Source organism: Protomyctophum parallelum (genome assembly GCF_964188405.1).
Source record: "Protomyctophum parallelum genome assembly, chromosome: 8".
In the NCBI taxonomy this organism is placed as follows: Eukaryota; Metazoa; Chordata; class Actinopteri; order Myctophiformes; family Myctophidae; genus Protomyctophum; species Protomyctophum parallelum.
In genome coordinates, this window is record NC_139703.1 from 30,831,634 (window position 1) to 30,854,431 (window position 22,798).

At 41.3% G+C, this 22,798-nt stretch overlaps 1 protein-coding gene across 1 annotated transcript; it reads left to right on the forward strand.

The window, feature by feature from the left end:
• Positions 1–3,613: 3,613 nt before the first annotated feature.
• LOC310862590 (ras association domain-containing protein 1-like) lies at positions 3,614–22,553 on the forward strand. The gene is made up of 7 exons (XM_083770567.1): positions 3,614–3,901; positions 5,990–6,248; positions 10,824–10,948; positions 19,117–19,221; positions 19,330–19,621; positions 20,899–21,014; positions 21,176–22,553. The coding sequence occupies exons 1-7, from the start codon at positions 3,824–3,826 to the stop codon at positions 21,320–21,322; spliced, it is 1,122 nt and encodes a 373-aa protein (XP_083626693.1). The 5' UTR covers positions 3,614–3,823; the 3' UTR covers positions 21,323–22,553.
• Positions 22,554–22,798: the final 245 nt, after the last annotated feature.

Sequence of the window (22,798 nt, forward strand, 5' to 3'; positions counted from 1 at the left end):
GATCTGGCATATTTTGAAGTTCTAAAATGCTTTCATTTCTGAATTTAAACATTTTGTTTATATCGTTTAATCCATTCGTGTGATTAAAATAACTATAAAGGCTGTATAGAATAATGTGTGAATGCCTTTTCTTTGAATTAAAAATGTACATATGGTTTTCATCAATAATTTTATAAGCACTAAGTAATCCAATCCACTTTATTTATATAGCACATTTCACAACACATGGTATACAAAGTGCTGTACAGAAAGTCAAAAGCCAAATACACTATAAAGCTAAAACAAAAGACATCAACAAACCACACAGTAGAAAAAGGACACATTACAACAAGCCACAGAAAAACACAGAACTCTCAAACTGAATTAAAAGCCAAGGTGTACAGGTGGGTCTTAAGGTGAGATTTAAAAGTCTCGATGGTGGCATTGGGGTCAGTTTAATTCACATGGGAAGGGGGCTCATTCCACAGTTAGGGGGCTATGACAGAAAAGGCTCTGTCACCTCTGGTCTTTAAACGTGCCTTTTTGTGACCTGGAGATTCAACTGGCCAGCAGAACGCAATGACCTTGAGGGAGTGTAAACCTCTATAAGGTCACAAAGATACTGTGGCGTGAGACCGTTCAGTGATTTAAAGAAAGAATAAAATCTTGAAATCAACTCTAAAACGGACGGGGAGCCAGTGAAGGGAGGCCAAAACAGGTGTAATATGGTCACGCCTACGGGTTGCAGTTAGGAGACGCGCAGCAGAATTTTGGACCAGTTGTAGACGTGCCATGGAAGACTGGTTTAAACCAACATACAGTGCATTGCAGTAGTCTAAACGAGTGGCGATAAAAGCGTGAATTACACGTTCAAACTCGTTGAAAGAAGTTTGTCCAGTTTGAGTGCATTATCCCATTTGACCCCAAGGTTAGAGACAACGGGTTTGGCATAAGGCTGCAAAGGGTAAACTGTTGCTCCCGTCTTTGTCCTTTGTTCATAAAGGAAAACTGACAGAAAAGGACTGTCTCTCTGCATAAGGAAGACTCCTTAGACAGGGACTGGTCCTTAGGGTGGCTCCAGGGGGTAACAAGCAACATTTCTTACTAGGCCTTTATTTGAAAATACAATAGTCAAACTCACAGCATATCACACCACAAAGCGTTGTGGACTTGTAGATCTGCAGTTTTCAAACAAATCTTGAGGGAAATGTAAACATGTTGAATAGAAATCTTGTATGGGAGTCCCTGGCACAAACATATTTTCAGACGCCTTGACATGAATGTTTGAGAACCACTGCCATAGATGCATGAGATGGGGAAGGAATCCACTGTACTTCTATCCTCAATATCTTTGAGTGGTGCAACCACTCTCTTACGGAGCTATGTGTGTGGGTGGCTGGGTAGCTGGCTGGCTGGCTGGGTATGAGCACAAAAAAAACATGGTTGTTTTTCACCACCTGTTCGCAACCTAACGCACACACAAACACACACATTAACTGTACCGGTATATATGATGCTTTCGGGCGTGCCAGTACAGTACAGTGGAGGGTACAGTAGAGGGACTGCCGCACGGTAACTCTGTCATTTCTCAACCGCCCCGGACCCCTAGGCCAGTTCCTGGGTGTCTGGAACCCCCCCCCTGGGGACCCCCACATGTTAACTCTGTCATTTCTCTTTTTACCGTTTCGGACACGGGGCGGCTCGCCGGAACCGGGCCGGCACCCTGGGTGCGTTCCTGGAACTCCCCCCTCCCCACCCCCGGAAACCCCCACACGGAGTTGCAACACTCACTTCACACGGGTGTGATTTTTCAAAATGAACTTGGGGTGAATACTTTATTTTTAGCAGTTTGGAAAAAACAAAAATAAAAAGCACAGGAAAGTGCAGTTCTATAAAAGGTCATAGGATTTTAAGAGGATTTTAAACCAAAGTAAGCTTGGCTTGTTTCCATTTGGGGTCTTTTTGTAGGCTACTCAATTTATCAAAACATTTAATGACAGACACATATAGGCCTATGTAAAAACATCATATAGACGGTTAGAAGTCAAAAAGAGAAATATACAATAAACAGTTCAGGGGGGCGTTAGCCGTTAGCTATAGGTTTTGACTTTTTTTTGACAGGGGCCAGTTTCGAATTGCATCCAGGATCCACCTAGAGCGGTTTTGAAGGAGAGTGTAGGATTCAGTTTTCACACTGTTGGTAGGCCTATATAGCCTAGGGCGTTCCACATTTTTGTGGCATAGGAGAACGAATTTAACATTGCCATATATACATTTCTGGAAAACAGAACATATTCGAAACTGGCCTCTGTAAAATCTGAATCCCCCCCCCCCCCCCACCCCATTTCCCCTCACTGTATATGTATCTTTTCCCTTTTTGCTTCCTATATGATGAATTCCTGTTCTGTTCTTTAGCTACATAGAAGTGTCTATTTGTATGTCTCTAAATGTTTTGATGAATTGAACAATGTGGACCCTGTTGTAAACAAGTGTAATGCTTCATTGGGTCGTCCACTCACAGTTGACAGTCTTTGTATTGAGTTTGTGCTTAAAATGTACTGTAGCCTAAATTCTACAAACTGTTAATAAATATTTCAATCAATCAATCAAAGTCCTGTTGAATTTCTGATCAGTTCACATTTCAAAAACACAATCAAAAACACATTCATATTTCGGATAATTCATCGGAGGGCGGGAGACTACTTTATACGCCCACGTTCATGTCTCAGAACTCAGAAGCACCCCCTATGTGAAAACATTCCGGATGTCAACTCAATCTTTGGCATCTCACTTTTCTTGTCTTTTCCTTTGGTTAGTCTTATCTTGCTGCAACAAATGAAGGTGACAAAAGAGGACGACCGCATTGCTGCTACTGTGGTGTAAAGAGTATGCTGCTACTTGGAAAAGCGAGGACCGATGCTTTATTTCCACTTCCAGAGATAATGTAGGGCAGGCTATACTGTACGTATGGCAGGCTGCTAGATCAGAGGCTGTACATCTCCGTTACTTTTAAGTAACATAGCGGTTCCTCCGGAAAATTTGGTTGTCGGCTAGAAAACGTCTTGAGACGATCGGACTCGAGTTGGTGGCGGTGCTATATTGTTTTAGGTAAGTACATATTGTTTAACTAGTTAAGATCTTCTCATAGCAAGTTGGAAACGATGCAGAAATGTCTTGAGAGACCCTTTAAATGTCTCTTATATTGTCTTATTAAACACTGAGGACGATTTTCCCCATCCCTTGTTTATCTTTTTAACCAGCTTGCACTGTTCTTGTACTTTGTTTTGTTTTCTTGAATAAAGTTCGATCGTTCCTAGCCTTTATGTAAAGCGCTTTGGGTATTTAAAAAAACTCTATACATTTGAGCTATTATTGATTATTATTATTATTTCCTGACGACAATAATTAAATTTTGTCAGCCTACTCGTCCTGTGAATATAGTCTACTAGTGCAAGCATGGGACATTATTCACTTAACAAGTTTATTTAAATTATTGCACATTTCCACAGGTAACAGTACTTTGCACAAAACACTAGAATTGACGACACATTTGATTAATGTTGGTTACATCATATAAGGAGTGACATTTGAAAACAATTAAAAATAGTAGGAAAGAGTTAATAGAATAGCAGTAGATTATAGAGAACAATCTAATCCGCTGATCCAACTCAGCTATTTGTCCTAAAAACAGTTGTCCTAAAAAAGCTATTATGCAATGTCACATGTAGCCTGTAGGGCCCAACTTGGACTTTCCAAAGTCAACAAATGAATGATATGACTTTGTTGTTGCAGGTGGCCTTTCCCAGTATGATGATGATGGCACAGCCCAGGACTGAATGACAAGATGTCTTGGGGGGAGTTCATTGAGCTCCATGACCTGAGACTGGACAGAGACCAGATAGAGCTGACCAGCCCACCGCAGGTACCTAGTGGTGGAAGAACATACAGTATACATACAGTACATACAGTAACATACAGTAACCCATTAAGACATGATGTGGCCGATTCTACAAAAGGCATTCATTCATCAGCAGTTATCACACTTTCGAGATCTTATTTTTGAAATGTAAAAACAATAATCAGATGTACAAGTTTGCAGCGTGGCACTAAGTGAGCTTGTATGCCTGCTATTTTTGAATAGCCAACAATCTAAAATGACACAGATCCTTTCCCGGTTTTATTGGGTTAAGTTAAAGTAGAAATATTTCAATATAAAAACTGTGCTACAAGTAAAGTACAAAAGTTTATTGTCATGAATGTCTTTCGAGGATGTAGGCCTAGTTGTGAGCTTATAGATCGGCTATTTTCGAATAGACGGAAGTATAAAATAGTTTAATTGGTTAATGTATATTTTGTAATAATAATCCAAACGTAACTAGTAACTAAAGTTTTTAAATAATTTTAGTGGAATAAAAAAAGCAATGGTACAATATTTGAATCCAAAACGCTCGCCCCAAAACACAGTCATACTTTTTTTGTTATCAAATGTTTTTTTATTTTAAGACAAAAATCACAATAAGACACGTTAACAACATGAAAGACTTAAAGCAAACAAAACACATATAAAACAACACATAACAGCAAAAGCAAGGAACACAAAAACAAAAACAAACAATCCCACCCACCCCTCCCCCCCCGAGACCAAAGATGCCACAAAATGTCATTACTCCTACTACTGTGCAATGGAAACAAAAAATAAATAAATAATGATAATAATAATAATAATGATTAAACCATGCCCTTAACCAAATCTGCAATACCAGACCAAATCTCAATGTTTTCCTCTTTTGCACCATGCAATCTTGCTGTAGACATTTCTAGATAAATGATATCCAGAAAGGTCAAAGCCCATTGGCGAAATGACAATGTATGAGGCGGTTTCCAGTGCGAAGCAACCATCTTCTTTGCGGCCGTTACGCCAGCAAAGAAGACACGAATACGGGTGTTATTTAATGGCAACTGGGATACATCATTTAATAAGAATAGAGATGGGGAGGGTGTGATGTTAACTTGTAGAATAGTCGAAAGGTTAGTAGCAACCAAATTCCAAAATGTGAGGACACTCGGACACTCCCACACCATATGAAAGAATGTACCTATGGTGTTTGAAGTGCAGAAAGTGCAGTTGTGATTATTTAAAATCCGCATAGCACACAATCTACGGGGGGTTAAGTATGTCCTATGAACAAAATTTAGATGAATTTGTTGATGATCAGGATTCCTAGAAGACAGGACAACATTAGACCACACTGTATCCCAGCTCCAAAACACAGTCATACTTAACATACTTAACCTACCATACTTAACCTACTTAACCTACCATACTTAACCTGAGGCCAATTCTACAAATGCCTTCTAAATCAGTAGTTCTCACATTTTCAAGATTTTTCTAAAATATTCAAAAAGATCCACTGTGAGCTTGTATATCTTCTAGTTTTTGAATAGCCAATGCAACAATCTAAAATGACAGATGCTTTCCCGGTTGTAATGGGTACAGTATGTGAGTGTATGCACTCCCGCAGAGTCAGTGTCGAAGTGTCCTTGAGCAAGACTCTGAACCCCTAATTGCTCCTGATTTGCTAGTTGGTGCCTTGCATGGTTTCCACCGCCATCGGTGTGTGAATGGGTGAACGTAATGCACAATCTATGTAAAGCGCATTGGATAAAGGGTAAAGACTCTATATAAATGCACCATTTACCAGGCACCTCGCCGCCTCCTGGAGAGGACCAATGCCCTGAGGATCAGCCCAGCCAAGATGCCAGATGTGCTGAGCAGAGTGGGTACTGTGAGGAACTGTGAGGTTCCCAGTTCTAACCCGGACTCCCGCAGAGTCAGTGTCGAAGTGTCCTTGAGCAAGACTCTGAACCCCTAATTGCTCCTGATTTGCTAGTTGGTGTCTTGCATGGTTTCCACCGCCATCGGTGTGTGAATGGGTGAACGTAATGCACAATCTATGTAAAGCGCATTGGATAAAGGGTAAAGACGCTATATAAATGCACCATTTACCAGGCACCTCGCCGCCTGGAGAGGACCAATGCCCTGAGGATCAGCGCAGGCAAGGTGCCAGATCTGCTGAGCAGAGTGGGCATCATCAGACTCCTCGATGACATCAAGGATCCACAGCTCCTAGAGGAGAAGGGAGAGCGGCTCCCAGAGGAGAAGGGAGAGGGGCATAACTTCCAACCCTGTAGCCACACACAGCCCACCTGGTGTGACCAGTGCGGAGACTTCATATGGGGCTTGTACAAGCAAAGTCTCCGCTGTGCCAGTAAGTTTATTGTTTTGCATCCATCGTTTTGATGTTGTATGAGTATGTGTAGGTGGTGCAACAGGTAATCAACAAACAAATCAATGTAATTGATTATTAAAAAAGGAACAATAATCAATAATTTAATAAGATAATCGATTAATAAACTACCGGTAATCATATTTAAGGCAAATGGCTATTTTCAGCTATTTTCACAATTTTTGCATGCCACCATTGTGCAACGTTATTCAATAACGCTTAAGTGGTTACTCGATTCGTCAATATATTAATATATAAATATATATTTACAGGACAGGTAAATATTACTATAATTCTAAATAAATAAAAACCCACTTCTTGATTATTATTTAATTAATAGAAAAAATATTCAATTTAGAATTTGGTTACGAAGATATTCAGTAGTTGCAGCCCTTATTATGCCTGTGCACTTGCATGCTCCTGTGTGCATGAATATGCTAGAATGAGAGACGATTGACACAATTCAGTATTTAAGTCCGACGTCATTTTGTAGTGCTACGTTACGTCCGGGTCCAAGTGGCACCAGCTCCCGTCCGCATCTCATTGTAAATTGAATATCTAAACGCGTGAATCTTTTTACAGTGACATTATTTTTCAGAAAGGAAGCCATTGAGGGTTAAAATGGGTCTTAATGCTTCCAACTCGAGTGGAATTATTAATGTTTTGTACAAGTGTCCATGACAACAAAAATATATGATGTGGAGACAATAAAGACTATTATTATCATTATTATTGAAGGTGGCAACAGTCCATTTGATCGGTAAAATATTTCTGGGGTATATTTAGAATGTGTGCAGGCTTGAGTATGTTGAATCTAGTTTGCATTATGAGGATTTATTTGACACAATAAAATAAAATGGCGATAGTATTCCATGTGGGGCAGACGGCCTGTCACTGTCAGATTTGGGAGAGCAGCGCAGCTTTGTTGTTGCGAGGAAAGCAGTAAAATTAGACTTTCGTGGTTGTTTTCGTCTCAGATTTAGTCCGACGGAGCGTCACAGTATAACTCCATGGGGACACAAAAGCGACACAAAAGTAGGACCCGGAAGTATCTCAGGAGGGGGCGCTCACGTCACAGCTAAAATACTGAATTATAGAACTACAGGAAACTATTAAGGCGGTCATAGACTTCTGCATTCATTCATGGGTGCGTTTCAGCAGTCTGTGCCAGGCCATGTAGCTTACGGTCATTGTGTTTGAGCAGAAGTAAACTGGGCTGCTTGTCTGTGAGAGTGGCTCTATTTGAAGACAACATTACTCACTGTGGCTCAATAGGCTTTAATGAGGAGTTTCTATGAGGGGAACATTATGATTCCCAGCAGCATGTCAGCAGCTGAGCAGCATGCAGTAAACACATGAACCATGGCGTCACTGTTCTGGGCATAACATCATAACATAACATCATAGGCGAATAATATTCAGAGAAAATCTACAAGCATGTACAAAGCATGACTTTGCGATGTGTTGTGAGCTTCTAGGTTGTTGTTTTCAGCTACGAACTTTGATGTAGAGAAGGAGAGGGTATCAATAAACCCCTGTGAGACTTAAAAAGGTTTGAGTGGTTTTTTTAAGAAGTTGTGTGGTCGGTCATGTCCAAATTCTGGATTAGCTAATCATCTATATTACTTTGTTCATGCTTTAGTAAGAGATGCAAAACATGTTATCTTCCTTTTGGACATACATGTACCTAAGCCTAGGTCAGGCTTTAAAATATAGCTTGTTCATTATGCATTGAAATAATTAGTAACAGCTCCCTGAACTAGACATCACAACTGCTCATGCAAAAGAGTCACTAACATAATGTCTTTGCACTAGTGATCACACAGCCACTCCAACAGAACATCATCATATTTATTCCATATGTGTATGCTCTCTAACTTATACTGTATATTGACTATATAGTGCTATAGACTATAGTCACTAGACTAGACTAGAGCATAAGCCCAAAACGTTATTGTCATTGCAATGTAAAGTAAAACAGATTAGATTAATATGTAACTCCTGGAAACGTTATTGTCATTGCAATGTAAAGCAAAACAGATTAGATTAATATGTAACTCCTGGCTGCCACTATACTGAGCATGATGTACAGTAGAAACATTGAAAGTAATACATACTATGTACAGTATGTACATGGTATTGCTAATATACATTTCATATATATTTAGTAACCCGTTTTGCAAATAATGTGAATGAAAATATCACATCAGTTACAGTATCTTTAATGATTCATAAGGAACAAAGTTAAAGGCATAGTATGTCATTTTTGTGTTTACCTTATAGTATATATTTTTTCACCAATAATTTCCCTCTATACCAGCAGTTATCAGCCACTAGACTAGAGTACCTAGAGAAAAAAACATTGCCCTCTTGCTGTCATTTTGTATTTTCACTGTTTGTTTTGGTATAGACATTTTTGTGCTACTAAAACCACCTGTCCTATGGGCGGCCTATGGGCCATATGTTTACATTCCAGCATTCATCAAAAATCTGATTATAAGAGAGGAGTCTTAAGAAAATCTTCTTTCAGTCAATCTGCCTTCCCATTAAAGGAGCACATGAATGGGATGCTGTACCAACCTACATCAAGGAACTCACCACTTACATGTCCTTTACTAGACAGTTAAAAACATGGTTTACTACAAGCCACCAAATATATCAACCCTGGTTTGGAGTTCAAGGTTCAAGGTCTGCGAGGAGTCCAGAATGAGTAACCCAGCACCATCATGTTCTTGTAATAACAGATGGATGTCTTCATGTGTGTGTTGTTAGGCCAAAATTCTCACATGTCTCCCCCCTGCTCCGCTCCCTCCACTGGCTCCCGGTCGCTGCCCGCACAGAATACAAAACTCTGATGCTGGCATTCAAAGCAACCAAAGGTATGGCTCCCCCATATCTTGCAAGTATGATCGAACCCTACAAACCCTCCCGCGCACTCAGATCAGCCAACGCAGGGAAGCTGGAAGTACCCTCACTAAAAACGCCGGGACAATGCTCCACACGTCCCAAACTCTTCTCCCTTCTGGCTCCAAAACTGTGGAATGCACTTCCCATTGCAGTCAGAACTGCAGCATCACTCCCAATCTTCCGCCGTAGTCTGAAAACCCACCTTTTCAGACTCCATCATGGCCCATAGCACTTACCCCACCCCCTTAGATAGCATTTCTGTAGACTTAGATAGCATTTGATACAGACTTATAGCATGTATGTAGACACTAGACAGCACTATAATTGCATTGTATGTAGTCATAGCACGTCATAGTACATATGTACATATGTATAGCATAGTAGTATATATGTATAGTTTATATGTATAGTTTCATTATATAGATCAGGGGTACTCAACTGGCGGACCGCGGACCGCGGTCCGCCAGTTGAGTACCCCTGATCTATATAATTTAATATATATATATATATATATATATATATTTTTTTTAAGTTAATAATATAAATAACATCAGATGGTACATTTCTCATGTGAAATTGCTGCAAAGGCCCCCAAAATGTCCCCCAAGGGCCTCCAAAATTCTGGCGCGCGCTATGCGTGCGCGCAGTGTGGCCTGCCAGGGCGTATAACTCCCGGCCTGATTTGGAGTTCCACTCCGGGCATGCACTCTGCACCCCATTATTGGTTGGGTGGAAGGGGATCTGATTTGTATAAGCTTGGCTTGACCATACTAAACGGGCATAGAGCCCCACTCTCCGATGGACGCCGCGCATGAGGCCGGACCTCGGTCTTATTAAAAAAAAAAATTGTGGACCTTCATCATTTCTAGTTGAGGACCCCTGATATAGATATTCCACTGTTACTTTCTTAGCTTACGCATGTTTCATGATAAATGTTTTTATGTGATCTATTCCCATGCTTTTTTGTTCTTGCTTAATGTAAGTCGCTCTGGATTAAGAGCGTCTGCTAAATGCCTAAATTGTAAAATTGTAAATTGTATCCACTTAAATCATATATATACTTATTTGACCAGGGCCCCTCAGGGCTCTATACTCCGCTTCTCTTTTCCCCCTACACAAAATATCTTTGTCGAAATTAGCCGATCTTCAAACTCACAATCAGAATAGGAACACTAGGATTAATGTGATTTAACCGCCCTGTTGCTTGACAGATGCACTGTTCCTGAGAAATAAAGGATACATTGTTGTATGCCCAAATCAGTATTCCAAGCTTGGATGACAGGCAATGAGGGTGGAGATTTGTAATACATCTTTATATATAATGGAGACTTCTTATAGAGCATATTAATACATATTTAATATTAGATGTCATAATAGAAGAAGCATTGCTTGTGTTTTACTGTCATTTCATTTTACATGTGAAGGAATCAAACTGTAATGACACTAAATGGCCAGTGGAGGACGACATTGTCCATTTACAATTCCAAACAAAACTATTCAGGCTTGGGGTGTTTCATATAGTTTTTTATTTTGTATACATCGAAAAGTCTTCATATAGCACAAACATGTATACACATATTTGTTTCATGCTCATGTTCTATGCAAAAGATTATGCTACCTTATTTTAATATTACTTTCACCAATTTACAGATTGTAGATTCACATGCCACCACAGATGCAGTGCCCTCATCCAGTTAGACTGCAGTTGGGACCGATCCTCCACAGCTGACCAAACATGTGTTGTAGAGCACACCATAGAAACGGACACGAATGTGGTAAGGACCTCAGTAGTTAAGTATTTAATTAACTTGGCTGTTTGCCATGGCTCATACAACTTTGGATGCAATCAGATGGGGTTGTTCCTCTTTTAGTTGTTAAACATTGCCACTGGCACTTTGCATACAGAAGTAAGAGGTTCCCAATATCTGAGTCACATGTTTCTGTTAGCTTCCCTCAGCTGAAAATAATAATAGTTAAGTTCTTCTCACTCTATAGGAGAACTGGGTAAGCTGAGCCACCCCATGTTTCAAGGAGCCCCAAAACAATATGCAGTATGCATGCAGCAATACCAACTAGAAAAAGTGCCCTTCTGGGCACAGGTCTCCAACAGGAGGATAGGAGTGTTTGTAAATAATGACTTGAGTAAGCATAAGAAAGTATGTAGTAGAGTTAATATTAATACAATCTGAATTATTATTTAAACTAGAGAGACTGTGTACCAATTTGCGCGATGTTTGGACAAAATCTGTAGGTGTACTGTGCAAAAACTTGTTTTGAACAAAGCGGCCTCCTGGTGGCGCTATAACAGGCCGTTCTGGAAATTTCGTTGGCATCCAGGGAGTGTGTGTGCAAAATTTGGCATCTACCGGGTTAACGGTGCCGGAGATTAGCTGCTCACGGACACACACACGGACGGACGGACACACGGACGGACGGACGGAGTGCAAAACATACTCTCCCCCCATGCCTTCGGCCTGGTGGAGACAATTATAGGTTGATCTTAACATTACAGTAGCCATGTGATGGTTTGAATCATAATACTGCACATGTTGAATTAACTAGAGCCATGTTTTTAATTTATTTTTTCCCCAAGTGAAGTGATTTTATTGAGCTCCTGATATAATGATTCAGAATAGGAAGTAAGGTGGTATCACACATCAGATAGGGTTTATTCTAGTTACCACTTGATGTTTATAGATCAGATATGTTATTTCCGATCATGGCTATATGTGGTCAAATGAGCAGCTGAGTTTGGGGTAAGTTGAGCCTATTAAATCAATAACGAATATATACTCCTTATTAAAATATTATTACACCAAATAGCTTTCTTATTTAACACATAATAGTGAAGACAGTGATATTTTTTAGATTGGACTAAATCTTATTCCATGAAGATTATAGAATGAGCATTTCTTTGTTGCAAGATCAACTTATCCCACACTGTGGGTAAAGGAACTTTTTTTTTTTTTTGTATCAATGTTCCCTCTGGCAAATGTTCCTGCTTTAGGCGTTGTTTTGTCACTTGGACAGAAACCTTGATGTCCACATAATGACGACCTGTGCGTACCCATGTGCAATTTCCAAATAGTTTCCGATTCCCAGAATGTCGGTATCGGAGTCAACAGTGCTACCATCACACTGTTCGGTGGAGGCTGGGGTGATGATTGATTTATGCAGTCCTACCTGGCCTGAGTCAAACTAACTGGGCTCAGAGCTAGGCCAATGCTGTGGACAGCACACAGGATAAATCTGTCCTTTTCACAAAAATTCAGGGCAATAACAGATGCAGGACAGATGACAGCCAAGGTTTTGAGATCACAAAGTCTTATTTCTGAGTACCCAGAATCACACTGTTTGCCATGCTGTGTTACTATGCAGAGAAAACTGTTGCAGGAGAGCATATGTTAAAGTCTGTCTGGACAGTGACAGTGGCTTTCCCTGAATTGTGGTATGACAGATTTATGCTGTGGGTAGCTCTGGTCCATAGCTCTAATGCGTTGCATTTAGAGCTATGTTACTCTCAACTTCCGCCACTCGCATGAATGCAGACCAGCCTCTCCTCTTTAGAGTAAATAAAAATAACGTTTTTGCTACTCGCCAAAACAAAGGCGGGTTGTGTCATTAGAAAGCCTATTTTCCTTAGTGGACGCACTCTGAGCCCCCGCCACCACACGTATAAACTGTACTTTTTGGCCAGAAAGGGATATTTTTTCACAGGAGGAAAAATATTCTCTATGAGGCAATTCTCTGGGCAATATTGGTAGAAGGCGCAGTGGAGTAACTAAAAGTATTTTTTCCCCGGTAGAAACAAAATCCCCTTTTGGCCAAAAAGTACAGTTTATACGTGTGGTGGGGGGCTCAGAGTGCGTCCACTAAGGAAAGTAGGCTTTCTAATGTCATGACTTGCCTTTGTTTTGGTGAGTAGCAAAAACGTTCTTTTTATTTACGCTAAAGAGGAGAGGCTGGTCTGCATTCATGCGAGTGGCGGAAGTTGAGAGTAACATAGCTCTAAATGCAACGCATTAGAGCTATGGACCAGAGCTATGCTGTGGGTATCAATTAACTCATTGTACATGCTCGACAGGTTATAGTCACACCTATCTCTGAGACCTTAGTTTGACTCTGCTAGTGCCTTGCTCGGGCATGCCTCATCATGGTGCTTAAGGTTGCGCTTCTGTTGGAGTTCTTGCCTTGTTTTCAAGTCTGCTCTACAGTACATGGTCCGTGGGGCCAGATTCCTTCTACGTCAACATGGTACGAAAAAGGTATTGAGTTTTTGGATATTTGATTTGACTGTGCCTTCTTTTTTTTATTATATTTTTATTATTATTATTCTTTTATTGATTTTTTGAAGGGACAGACAGTAGGCTGACAGGAAACGGGAGAGAGATGGGGGGGATGACATGCAGTAAAGGCCGTGTCGGGCTCGGGAGTCGAACCCGCGGCACACTGCGACTGGATTACCAGTCAGGTGCCCAGGCCGTTACGCCACGGCCTGGGCCGTGCCTTCTTGTTATTTGACTTGTTCTGTGTTTCAATATTTGAACTCTTCCTGTAACTGCAATTTACACTTTTTCTTTTTACAAGTTTTACACTATAATCGTGTGGTGACAAAGTTGACTCTGATCAGAATTAATTCGTTTGAAAAGGACCAAGCACTCACTTGGTCCTTTTAGGATCTAAATAAGAGTTCTTAAAAGGACCAAGTGATCTTTTCAAAGATATACTGCTAGAATTGTGCAAACGATAAACGTGCACTGTGAGCTATTCAACTGATGAGTGCTCACATTCTATTTATCAAGTTATCCAGAATTCCTTAGGTTTCATGGTATGCAAACCGCTGCCCCCAGCATCACTATGTAATGATGCAGAGGTAAGCGTTTAGCATACCATGACAAAGGGCTGGCTCTGAAGCTGAGGGAACATTGGGCCTAAAAGCTGACCCCTCTGTGGTTGTGCCCCAAGATTCACACAACAAAGGTTGTGACATTTAGCATTATCTGTATTAGTTTGCCTAAATCCAGCATACAATTAGTGGAAATATGAGGAGCACTTCTTACTTTCATCTTCCACTTTAGTTTGCCTAAATCAGGCTTACAGTTACAAATAGTGAAACTTACCTTGGGGTTTTATGCTCTGGTGCACATTCATCTGTAAGTGTAAGTAAGGCATGCATGTGAAAATGTCTGACCCATTGGCTCAAGGGAGGCCAGCTGCCTTGGCCTTTGAAATCCCTTAGCTGTAGTTCATTTGATTGGTCCGGGCTAGTAGTTTCATTATAACATGGGATACAATGCAAAGGTGTGGAGTAACTAGCGGACTAGCAGATACCAACCTGGGGGTTACGCCTGGCATTGGCACACGGGTGGAGCAGCCGCCCTCCACTCCCTCCTATATCCAGCATCAGGGACTGTACTCTGCTGTGTTGCTAGCTCTGCTGTCGCGCTGAAGTGTCTACTTGGGTGGTGCGCCCTCTTCCCCTCCTAGCTGTACCTTGGGTCGTCATCTGTTCTGGGTGCTTGACACAGGGACAAGTGCCCAATGCCAGCCGCATTCTTCTCTCCCTGATTCTAACAGACAATTGCTACATATCAGGACAGTTTTGCATATCATTTTGTCTCCAGTTGGCTTGCTGGCTGGCTGACGAATAACAAACACATTAAGAAATTAAAAACTGCTGTGGAAAAGGAATGATATTCATTGTTACCTGCTGCCACAACAGGGTGTTTGTGTAACAGGTAACAGTGTAGTTCAAATCATAACAAAGGAAAATGTGTTCCAAGATGGGTGTGGTAGGAAGAAGGCAAGGGAAGTAGGGCTCAAGGTCATCACAGATAGCCTACTGGCTGAATACCAAGCCTTTCAAGCTTTGAAGTCAAGGAGAAATTAGTTCTTGAACAATAAAAAATAACAAAATGTTGCCTCTCCTCACAAGACACTTTCAAAGATTATTTAGCAAAAATATATATTTATTTAACCAAACGTTTTAACGATAATCTTTATTTTAAATACATAGAATAGAAGTCATAAAAAACAAGTAGGCCTCAGAAGTAGGGGGGGAAAAGATTCCTAAATGTTCACATGTCGCCTCACATGATCCGCTCTCACGTTGGTAGTATAATGTTGGCCTACAGGAAATTAGAGGGGTGATGTCATCGGCGAGTTGGTATTTCCGTGTTTCCCAAGGGCGTCCAATCAAAGCCGGTTGCGCCGGTTTGTGTATTTTCTAAACTCAAACTCAACGGCCTTTCTGGTCTCGCTGGGTGCTGCTGGGTGGGGCCACACAGCGGGCCAGGGTGGGTGGGGGCCACACAGCGGAGGGAAACGACTAGGGCGGGGACCACAGAGTGCATCCTGTATGTTGTAACTGTTCACACACTTTGGTTAAGGTTTGAAGAACGCACTAGTCTCGTCGTAACGTGGTCGTGTTTTATAGGCTGAATAAGAGGTTTTTGTAGCTGAATTAGCGAATACATTAATAATCGACTCCGTAGTGTCACATTGTTACATTGTAAATCTGATCATGAGCAAATTGAGCATTAAAGAGGCGGACAGCGGCTCGGATAAGACCCCGTCCTTTGAGATGACGTGGGGAAGCTCCACTAGCAGCGGCTACTGCAGTGAATCTGACTCGGATTCGGAGTTCGAACAGTACTTTACTGCCAGAACATCATTCATTCGTAAACCCGTTAAAGAGAAACAGGTGAGATAGACGTTTTTTTGTTTTGTTTTCCGGATTCACGATCTCACCCGATGACCTAATGTTGTTGTTAGCAGATTGCGATCATACTTTTGTAACTTTAGCCGTTTTAATGAAAAGGTGCTCTAAAGTTGGTCTTGGGCTATAAGTTATAGCCTACCATGGTCTTATATGGCAGTCATGTTCCAGGGCTAGTCTTATAGTAACTATAAGACAAATCTGGTCAGTTTGTACTACAGTTTATGTACTACGTCTACCGGGGTTGACTAATGGACGGATATGTAATTCTGGCCCAGCTTTGTGATATTATTACTTTTACTTAACGGCGGAAGCTGTTGTGTATGAAGAACTCTAAGATGAAGAACTGTTTGCATTATTTATTCTTTTAATTTATTAATACAAACGGAACACTCCTTCTATAGTTATTACAGTGTAGTCTCTAGAGACAGACAAGAGGGCGCTGTTTTTCATTTGATTTGCCTATGGGTTCCCAGATTGATTACAGTGAAACACACACAACAAGCCCACAACTGTTTTAATGACGTACTCCACCTACTCAAGTTTCTTAACAGTCATGGTTCATTCATTGTTGTGTATCTCATTAAGCAGTCATCAAGCATATAGAGGGTATGCATATGACATCATCAAACCTGGAAGTTTGCAGGAACGCCTACTGAGTGGCAAAAACTACTTTCTGGCCTTGACAGCCTCCTACATCCAAACAGAAAAGTCCTATTTGATTGCATTAAACAACGTTAAACAATGTCAAACTCACTTTGCATGTTGCTTTGCCACTCAATGTGCCATTCACTTTAAGCATGCGCATACCCTCTATTCTTCCACATTTTAGGTTGAGCAAAATGACTCACGGAATGTTTTGGGTTAGGTCTTTCCATAGGGGATCATTTTGCACTCATCTTTGTTATATCCCCGCCCACAGTACAGTTTCACAATGGGATGGTACTTCCTGTGTAAAGAGCACAGAACAAACAGGTTGTTTCATACTGAAACAGTTACTTTCTAAACATACAAGCTTAACATTCTCATTTTTACATCAAACATTTTGTGGACAGGCAGATAACATGGGCTGGCATGTAATTATGCATGTGTTCTTGACTGCCATAGTAAAGACAGCTGTCCCATGATTGCCTACTGGACATAAACTCAGCCTTCCCTTCAATCTGCCACAGGATTCATGTTATTGATCCTGACAATGATCAATGAGCTGCTGTTAGTTCTCCATTAGGTCTTCAAACAGCTGTGGCCAGTTGGGCTTCTAATGTTCAATAAACCAAATCATTTTAAAGTGGTCATGGGGTCTGGCTGGACAGTGCTTGAATGGAGTACCGTGATATTTATGTAAATGTATAATTTCAAATGAGACTTTAACTCTTTTCCACATAATTAGATGTGTATCAGTCGTAGTGCTGATGTTAGCAACATCGATCAAGAGGGGTTTATGGAAATTGATCCACGGGTTACACTCATCAGGAAAGGCTGGCTCTGCTGATAGTCAGATATCAAACTAGGGCTATTTAATGTGTTCTCCAAACTACTGCTAAACCCGTGCAGGTTTTGTAGTACATAGAATGTTGATTTCAGAGAGGAAGTGAAGTTTCACCGTTAGACACAGGAAGAGCATAACTGTGGTTTCTTTCGTGTCGAAAGACCTTAAAGTCTGACTGGCCTGCAGATGCCAGAGGGCGAATGTTCACGAATCACGATGAGAAAAAGATGACCGGTGGTCTGGGAGTGTATGGCTGATGATGAGGCAGCTGACCACAGGATATGCTGTGTTAACAGAGGAAGGCTTTGTCCCATTCGGCAAGGAGGGGAGCAAGCCTGGGGGTGGGGTTGCTATTTTTACATGAATACAGTGTTTTAGGAATGCAGAGCAGAGGCTCTGCACACAGTCATGGCAAACAGCTGCAGAAACCGGCAAGTTCCTAATCCTCATGGCCACCCGATCTACCACCCTCCCCTCCCCCACGAAGAGATAGGAGGAGTTGAGGAACCACTTTGGGTCCAATCAGTGGGCAGAAAGCTGACATCATGGGTGTCAGTTCCTCTTTGCAACGTTGACAGGAAGTCAGGACAGGAGTCTGATGCAACTGGTGCTGACTTTTAGAAAGAGAGAATGGAGCCATATAAACAAACACAACTACAACTCTGTTATCTGTCTTTTATTTATTTTGCTAAATTAGTTATATATAACTGTTAGAATAGCAAGATTAAGATGATATACTTATAAGTAAGTAAGCCTTGCCATGAGGCCCATAGGGCAGGATTCTATCTCCTGTTTCTGTAGCGTGAGGCAGCTTGATGTACAAGTACAGCCCCTGGACTAGCTACCCCTGGACATGACACTAGTATGTTGCAGGGACTGACCCCCAATCCAACCCTTGATGCTGAGTGCAAAACTGGGTCCATCTTTCACAGTCTTTGGTATGACCCAGCCGATCAAACCACAACCTCCCAGTCCCAGGGCGGACACTCTAACCACAAGGCCACTGTGCTGGTTATTATACTATATATACAATATACATATAAAAAGCTTTGATCTACCATTGCAATTTCAGGACAATCCTCTCAGGTCCTCGTTACTTCTTAAAGATTTCAGACATTTTAAAATAGTCTATTTCCCCCAAATGCTGAAACGTATGTTTTGACTATCTCGACATACGGTTTCAATTACGGTGTTGACATCTACTCTCATAATTTATCTGAACTCATAGAAATTTTATGGTTTTAACTTGCCAGCAGCAGTATGCTATGCTATTAAACAGCTTGATGTGCAAGAAGTTGGCCCCTGTAAACACCACCACTCACCACCATTAATGTCATCTTGTCCCTGTAACCTTGACCTCACTTTTCCACAATGGACAAGCTATCAATCTATCAATATTTTTTGTGATTGGCATTGGATCAATAATTTACTCTATATATGCTAGTAAAATTTACTAGCATATATAGAGTCAATTATTGATCCAATGCCACCAGAAAATAATGTACTAACTACTACTAGTAGTTAGTACATTATTTTCCACATGTAGTCAGCATGACAGTGAGTGGTTTTAGCCATAAAGTAGTAGGCTGTATGTTTCAATAGGTCTGGAGATGGATCAAATATAGCTCAATGCTGACACCTGCTGGTAAAATAATCCCATGTTTTTAGCAGATGCTTTTCTCCAGAGTGAATGACTATTAAACTTCAGACATTTGTTTGTTCTTTCATTTTTGTAGGATGAACATGTTGAAGTAGGAAAGAAGGAGCTGACATCTGCAGAGATTCAGCAGAAGGTGAAGGAGTACAATGCTCAAGTCAACAGCAATCTGTTCATGAACATGGTGAGTCCCCACTCTCCTCTGACCATACCTACGTTGAGTGAAACATAACTGTAATAATGCATTGCCATGCATATACATTTACCACAAATATCCTATTTTCTTTTACAGAACAAAGATGGCTCCTACAATGGGTTCATAAAAGTCCAGTTCAAGCTGGTACGCCCTGTCTCAGTTCAGCCACCAAAGAAAGGGGCTGCAGGGCACGACGCTGGAGGCAAGAAGGCCGGTTTAGTGAAACGTCGCACATCATTCTACCTGCCTAAAGACGCATCCAAACACCTACACATAAGCTCCCGAACGTCCGCCCGTGAGGTCATCGAGGCACTGCTGAAGAAGTTCACTGTGGTGGACAATCCTGGCAAGTTCGCTCTGTTTGAGCGTAGCGAGCGTCACGACCAAGGTAAGCCTTATTATTAGCCCAATTATGAACTCTTGGTCAAAAATAGCACAATGTCTGGGCCATGGCTCAGTGATCCAGGCACCTTGGCTGGTAATCCAGTCTGGCAGCGTGCCGCAGGCCTTTACTGCATGTCTTCCCCCCATCTCTCTCCCCATTTCCTGTCGGCCTACTGTCTGTCCCTTATATAAAAAATAAAAGCGAAAGCCACACATAAACCCCCCATTATAAATAGCACAATATCTTTGACTAAATACATTGATAAATAAATTATAATCATCAATACTCATATAATAACTAAGAGTGTAAAGCCAGAATAGAACAGTTAGAACAGTTGAGTTCAGTCCAGAAAGTTACAAAACGTAATGCCATATCACAATATTGGATCTCCAAAATCACAGATGATATCTAGTCATCACACTATTGATATAATGATAAAACCGAGGTAGTCCTCATTGGTTCCAAATCCACACTCACCAAGCAACCCAGTTTCACTCTAACCATTGACAACTCCTCGGTTTCCCCCTCCCCTCAGGTTAAGAGTCTGGGTGTCGTCCTCGACAGTACCCTTTTATTCCACACCCACATCAACACCACCATCCGATCCGCCTACTTCCACCTCAGAAACATCAACCGCCTCCGCCCCTCCCTAACTCCCCACAGTGCCGCAATCCTGGTTCACTCTCTTGTCACTTCCCGCCTGGACTACTGTAATTCCCTTCTCTTTGGTCTCCCCCACAAACTCCTCCATAAACTCCAACTAGTCCAGAACGCTGCTGCCCGTATCGTCACCAGAACCCCTGTCATCAGTCACATCACCCCTGTTTTACACCAACTCCACTGGCTCCCCATCAAATACCGTATCGACTTCAAGATCCTTTTCCACACATTCAAGGCCATTCATAACCTCGCCTGAAAGTCCTCCCAGCCCGTCTCTCCACCATGGGCTCAAGAGCCTTCAGCCGCTCTGCCCCTCACCTCTGGAACTCCCTCCCCCCTGACATCAGAAACATGGACTCTTATCACCATATTTCAAACTCACCTAAAAACCCACCTGTTTAGGCAGGCCTATGACTCTGGGTGACCTCTGTGTCTTCTACTGCAAGCTGTGCCCTAGTTTTGTTCTGATTTTAACTGTGTTCTTGTACTGTTTTTAACCTGTACGGCGACCTTGAGTGCCCTGAAAGGCGCCTTATAAATAAAAATGTATTATTATTATTGCCTTACCTCCTTAGTATTCATAATTTGTTTACAGAGCTTTTTCCTCCATTTCCCCACAGTTTACCTCCGTAAGCTATCTGCTGATGACCGTCCACTCTATCGACGTCTTTGTGCTGGCCCAAATGAGAAGGTCCTCAGCCTGGTTCTGAAGGAGAATGAAACTGGAGAAGTCAATGTGAGTATGACTTCTGAGAACCAATGTGGTTCATCTATCTCTCTTTTTGCATAAGATCCAAAACACTTCTTTGGATCATACTCTGTTTCAATTATTCACTAGTACACTTCAGTGAATAAATAAGCACTAATACACAACATGTCCTCCTTTACGCTATGCAGTGGCATGCCTTCTCTATGCCCGAGTTGAAGAACTTCAATCGTATGCTGCAACGAGAAGAGGAGGAGCATGTCAAGCAGATAATACAGCGCTACGCCCTTGCCCGCACCAGGATGCAGACTGCACTTGCTGGTTCTACCCCTGGCTGAGAGGACTTTCCGCCCAGGGGAATGGCATGCACCACTTGACTGGAAACTCATCTGAAGTTGACCGGTCGTCTTGCATTCAAAGATCCCAGAGAACACAATTCAAACACCTCCCTCCATATGGAGGAGAGTGAGCGAGAGAATGAAAAGGCGCACGACTGAGAGAGTGCTAGCGCGAACGTGCGTGTGAGAGAATGAGAGAGAAGTGCCTTACACCTAGAAGAGCCTGATGTGCCTGATGAGAGAATGTGAGATGAAATCATTTAAGACTATGAGCCTGAATAGACACTGGCTTTGTCCATGAATGTTTTTCATTATTGGGTCCCATTTGACTATCTTGAATACCACAGCTTTGGCCACTTTAACTTTGAAAAGTATATCAGTTATTGCTTTCACCATTCCATTATGTGAAGAAAACCACAAGCATCCGTTAAGAAAACTCAGGTGAGATGCTGGGGTGACTGGTATGAAAAGGGGGGGGGGGGGGGAGCAGCTTCTGCCCACAATGCTGTGCAAAAATCAACATTTTTATTGCAAGCCTTTGGTCATAAGTCCTTATTTAGGATGATGCCTTTTGTCCTTATCACACTCCACTTGCAATGAAAATAAAATAAAAAACGTGTTTGCACCACACAGCACTGAGTGCACAGCAGCTTTTGAATTTAATTACCATTCCGGTGTGTAAGAAATATTTGTTGATAAAGAATTATAACCTTTTTCATGGCACCTGCAGTCCTATTGTAGTTTGCGTGTTTGAAGCAGATTAAATGCAGGAGGTAGTCAGCGGCAGCCATGGTAGGCAACCAGCTCTTAAAGCAAACAAACAAACCTTTAATTTGCTTATTTTAACTTGCACATGGATGCTTCACACAGCTGCACACTGATATCCTTTGAGAAAGTTAAAACTATTTCTAGCTGCTAGGATTTTCGTTTGACCCAGGCCCAAGTTCTCCAGTATTTTCTTGTACTGTCCCGACTCCCTGTGTGAGTACGACTGATGTATAATATGGACATTTGTATGGAATTATGAATGTTAGCGAGCGAGAGAGAGCAATGTCAAGATCACTTTGGTTGATTGGAATACTTTATGAATGACATATGTTCAACTTTAAGCTGTTTGTCATTCCTTTTCTATGTTTTGTGTTGTCTCCTTGTTTTTCTGTTCTTTGTGAGATTCATCATCATCTTTGACTCATTTCACTGTCTGTTTTGATATAAATGTCTCAAAATGTGAGTGCAAGTTTTCTGATTTATTTCTGAAAAACGAATAATGTTGTATTAGTTATTGTATTCATTCAATAAAGAGTGCCTAAACAAAATAATGTATTTTATTTTACATATTCATATAGCCTAATACATTATGCAATGACATAGCATACTTACAATATGTAGTTAGTTTATTATAGCCTACCATATATGCAGCTATATTTTATTGATATGACTTGTCACTGTGTCTTTAAGACATATCCGTGGCGTTGA

Excerpts from the sequence above, each read along its gene's own strand:
- LOC310862590 (XM_083770567.1), top strand. The coding sequence starts at position 3,824 with ATGTCTTGGGGGGAGTTCATTGAGCTCCATGACCTGAGACTGGACAGA. Across the intron at positions 19,622-20,898 it reads TAGCGAGCGTCACGACCAAG|TTTACCTCCGTAAGCTATCT; the intron begins GTAAGCCTTATT and ends ATTTCCCCACAG. Across the intron at positions 21,015-21,175 it reads ATGAAACTGGAGAAGTCAAT|TGGCATGCCTTCTCTATGCC; the intron begins GTGAGTATGACT and ends TACGCTATGCAG.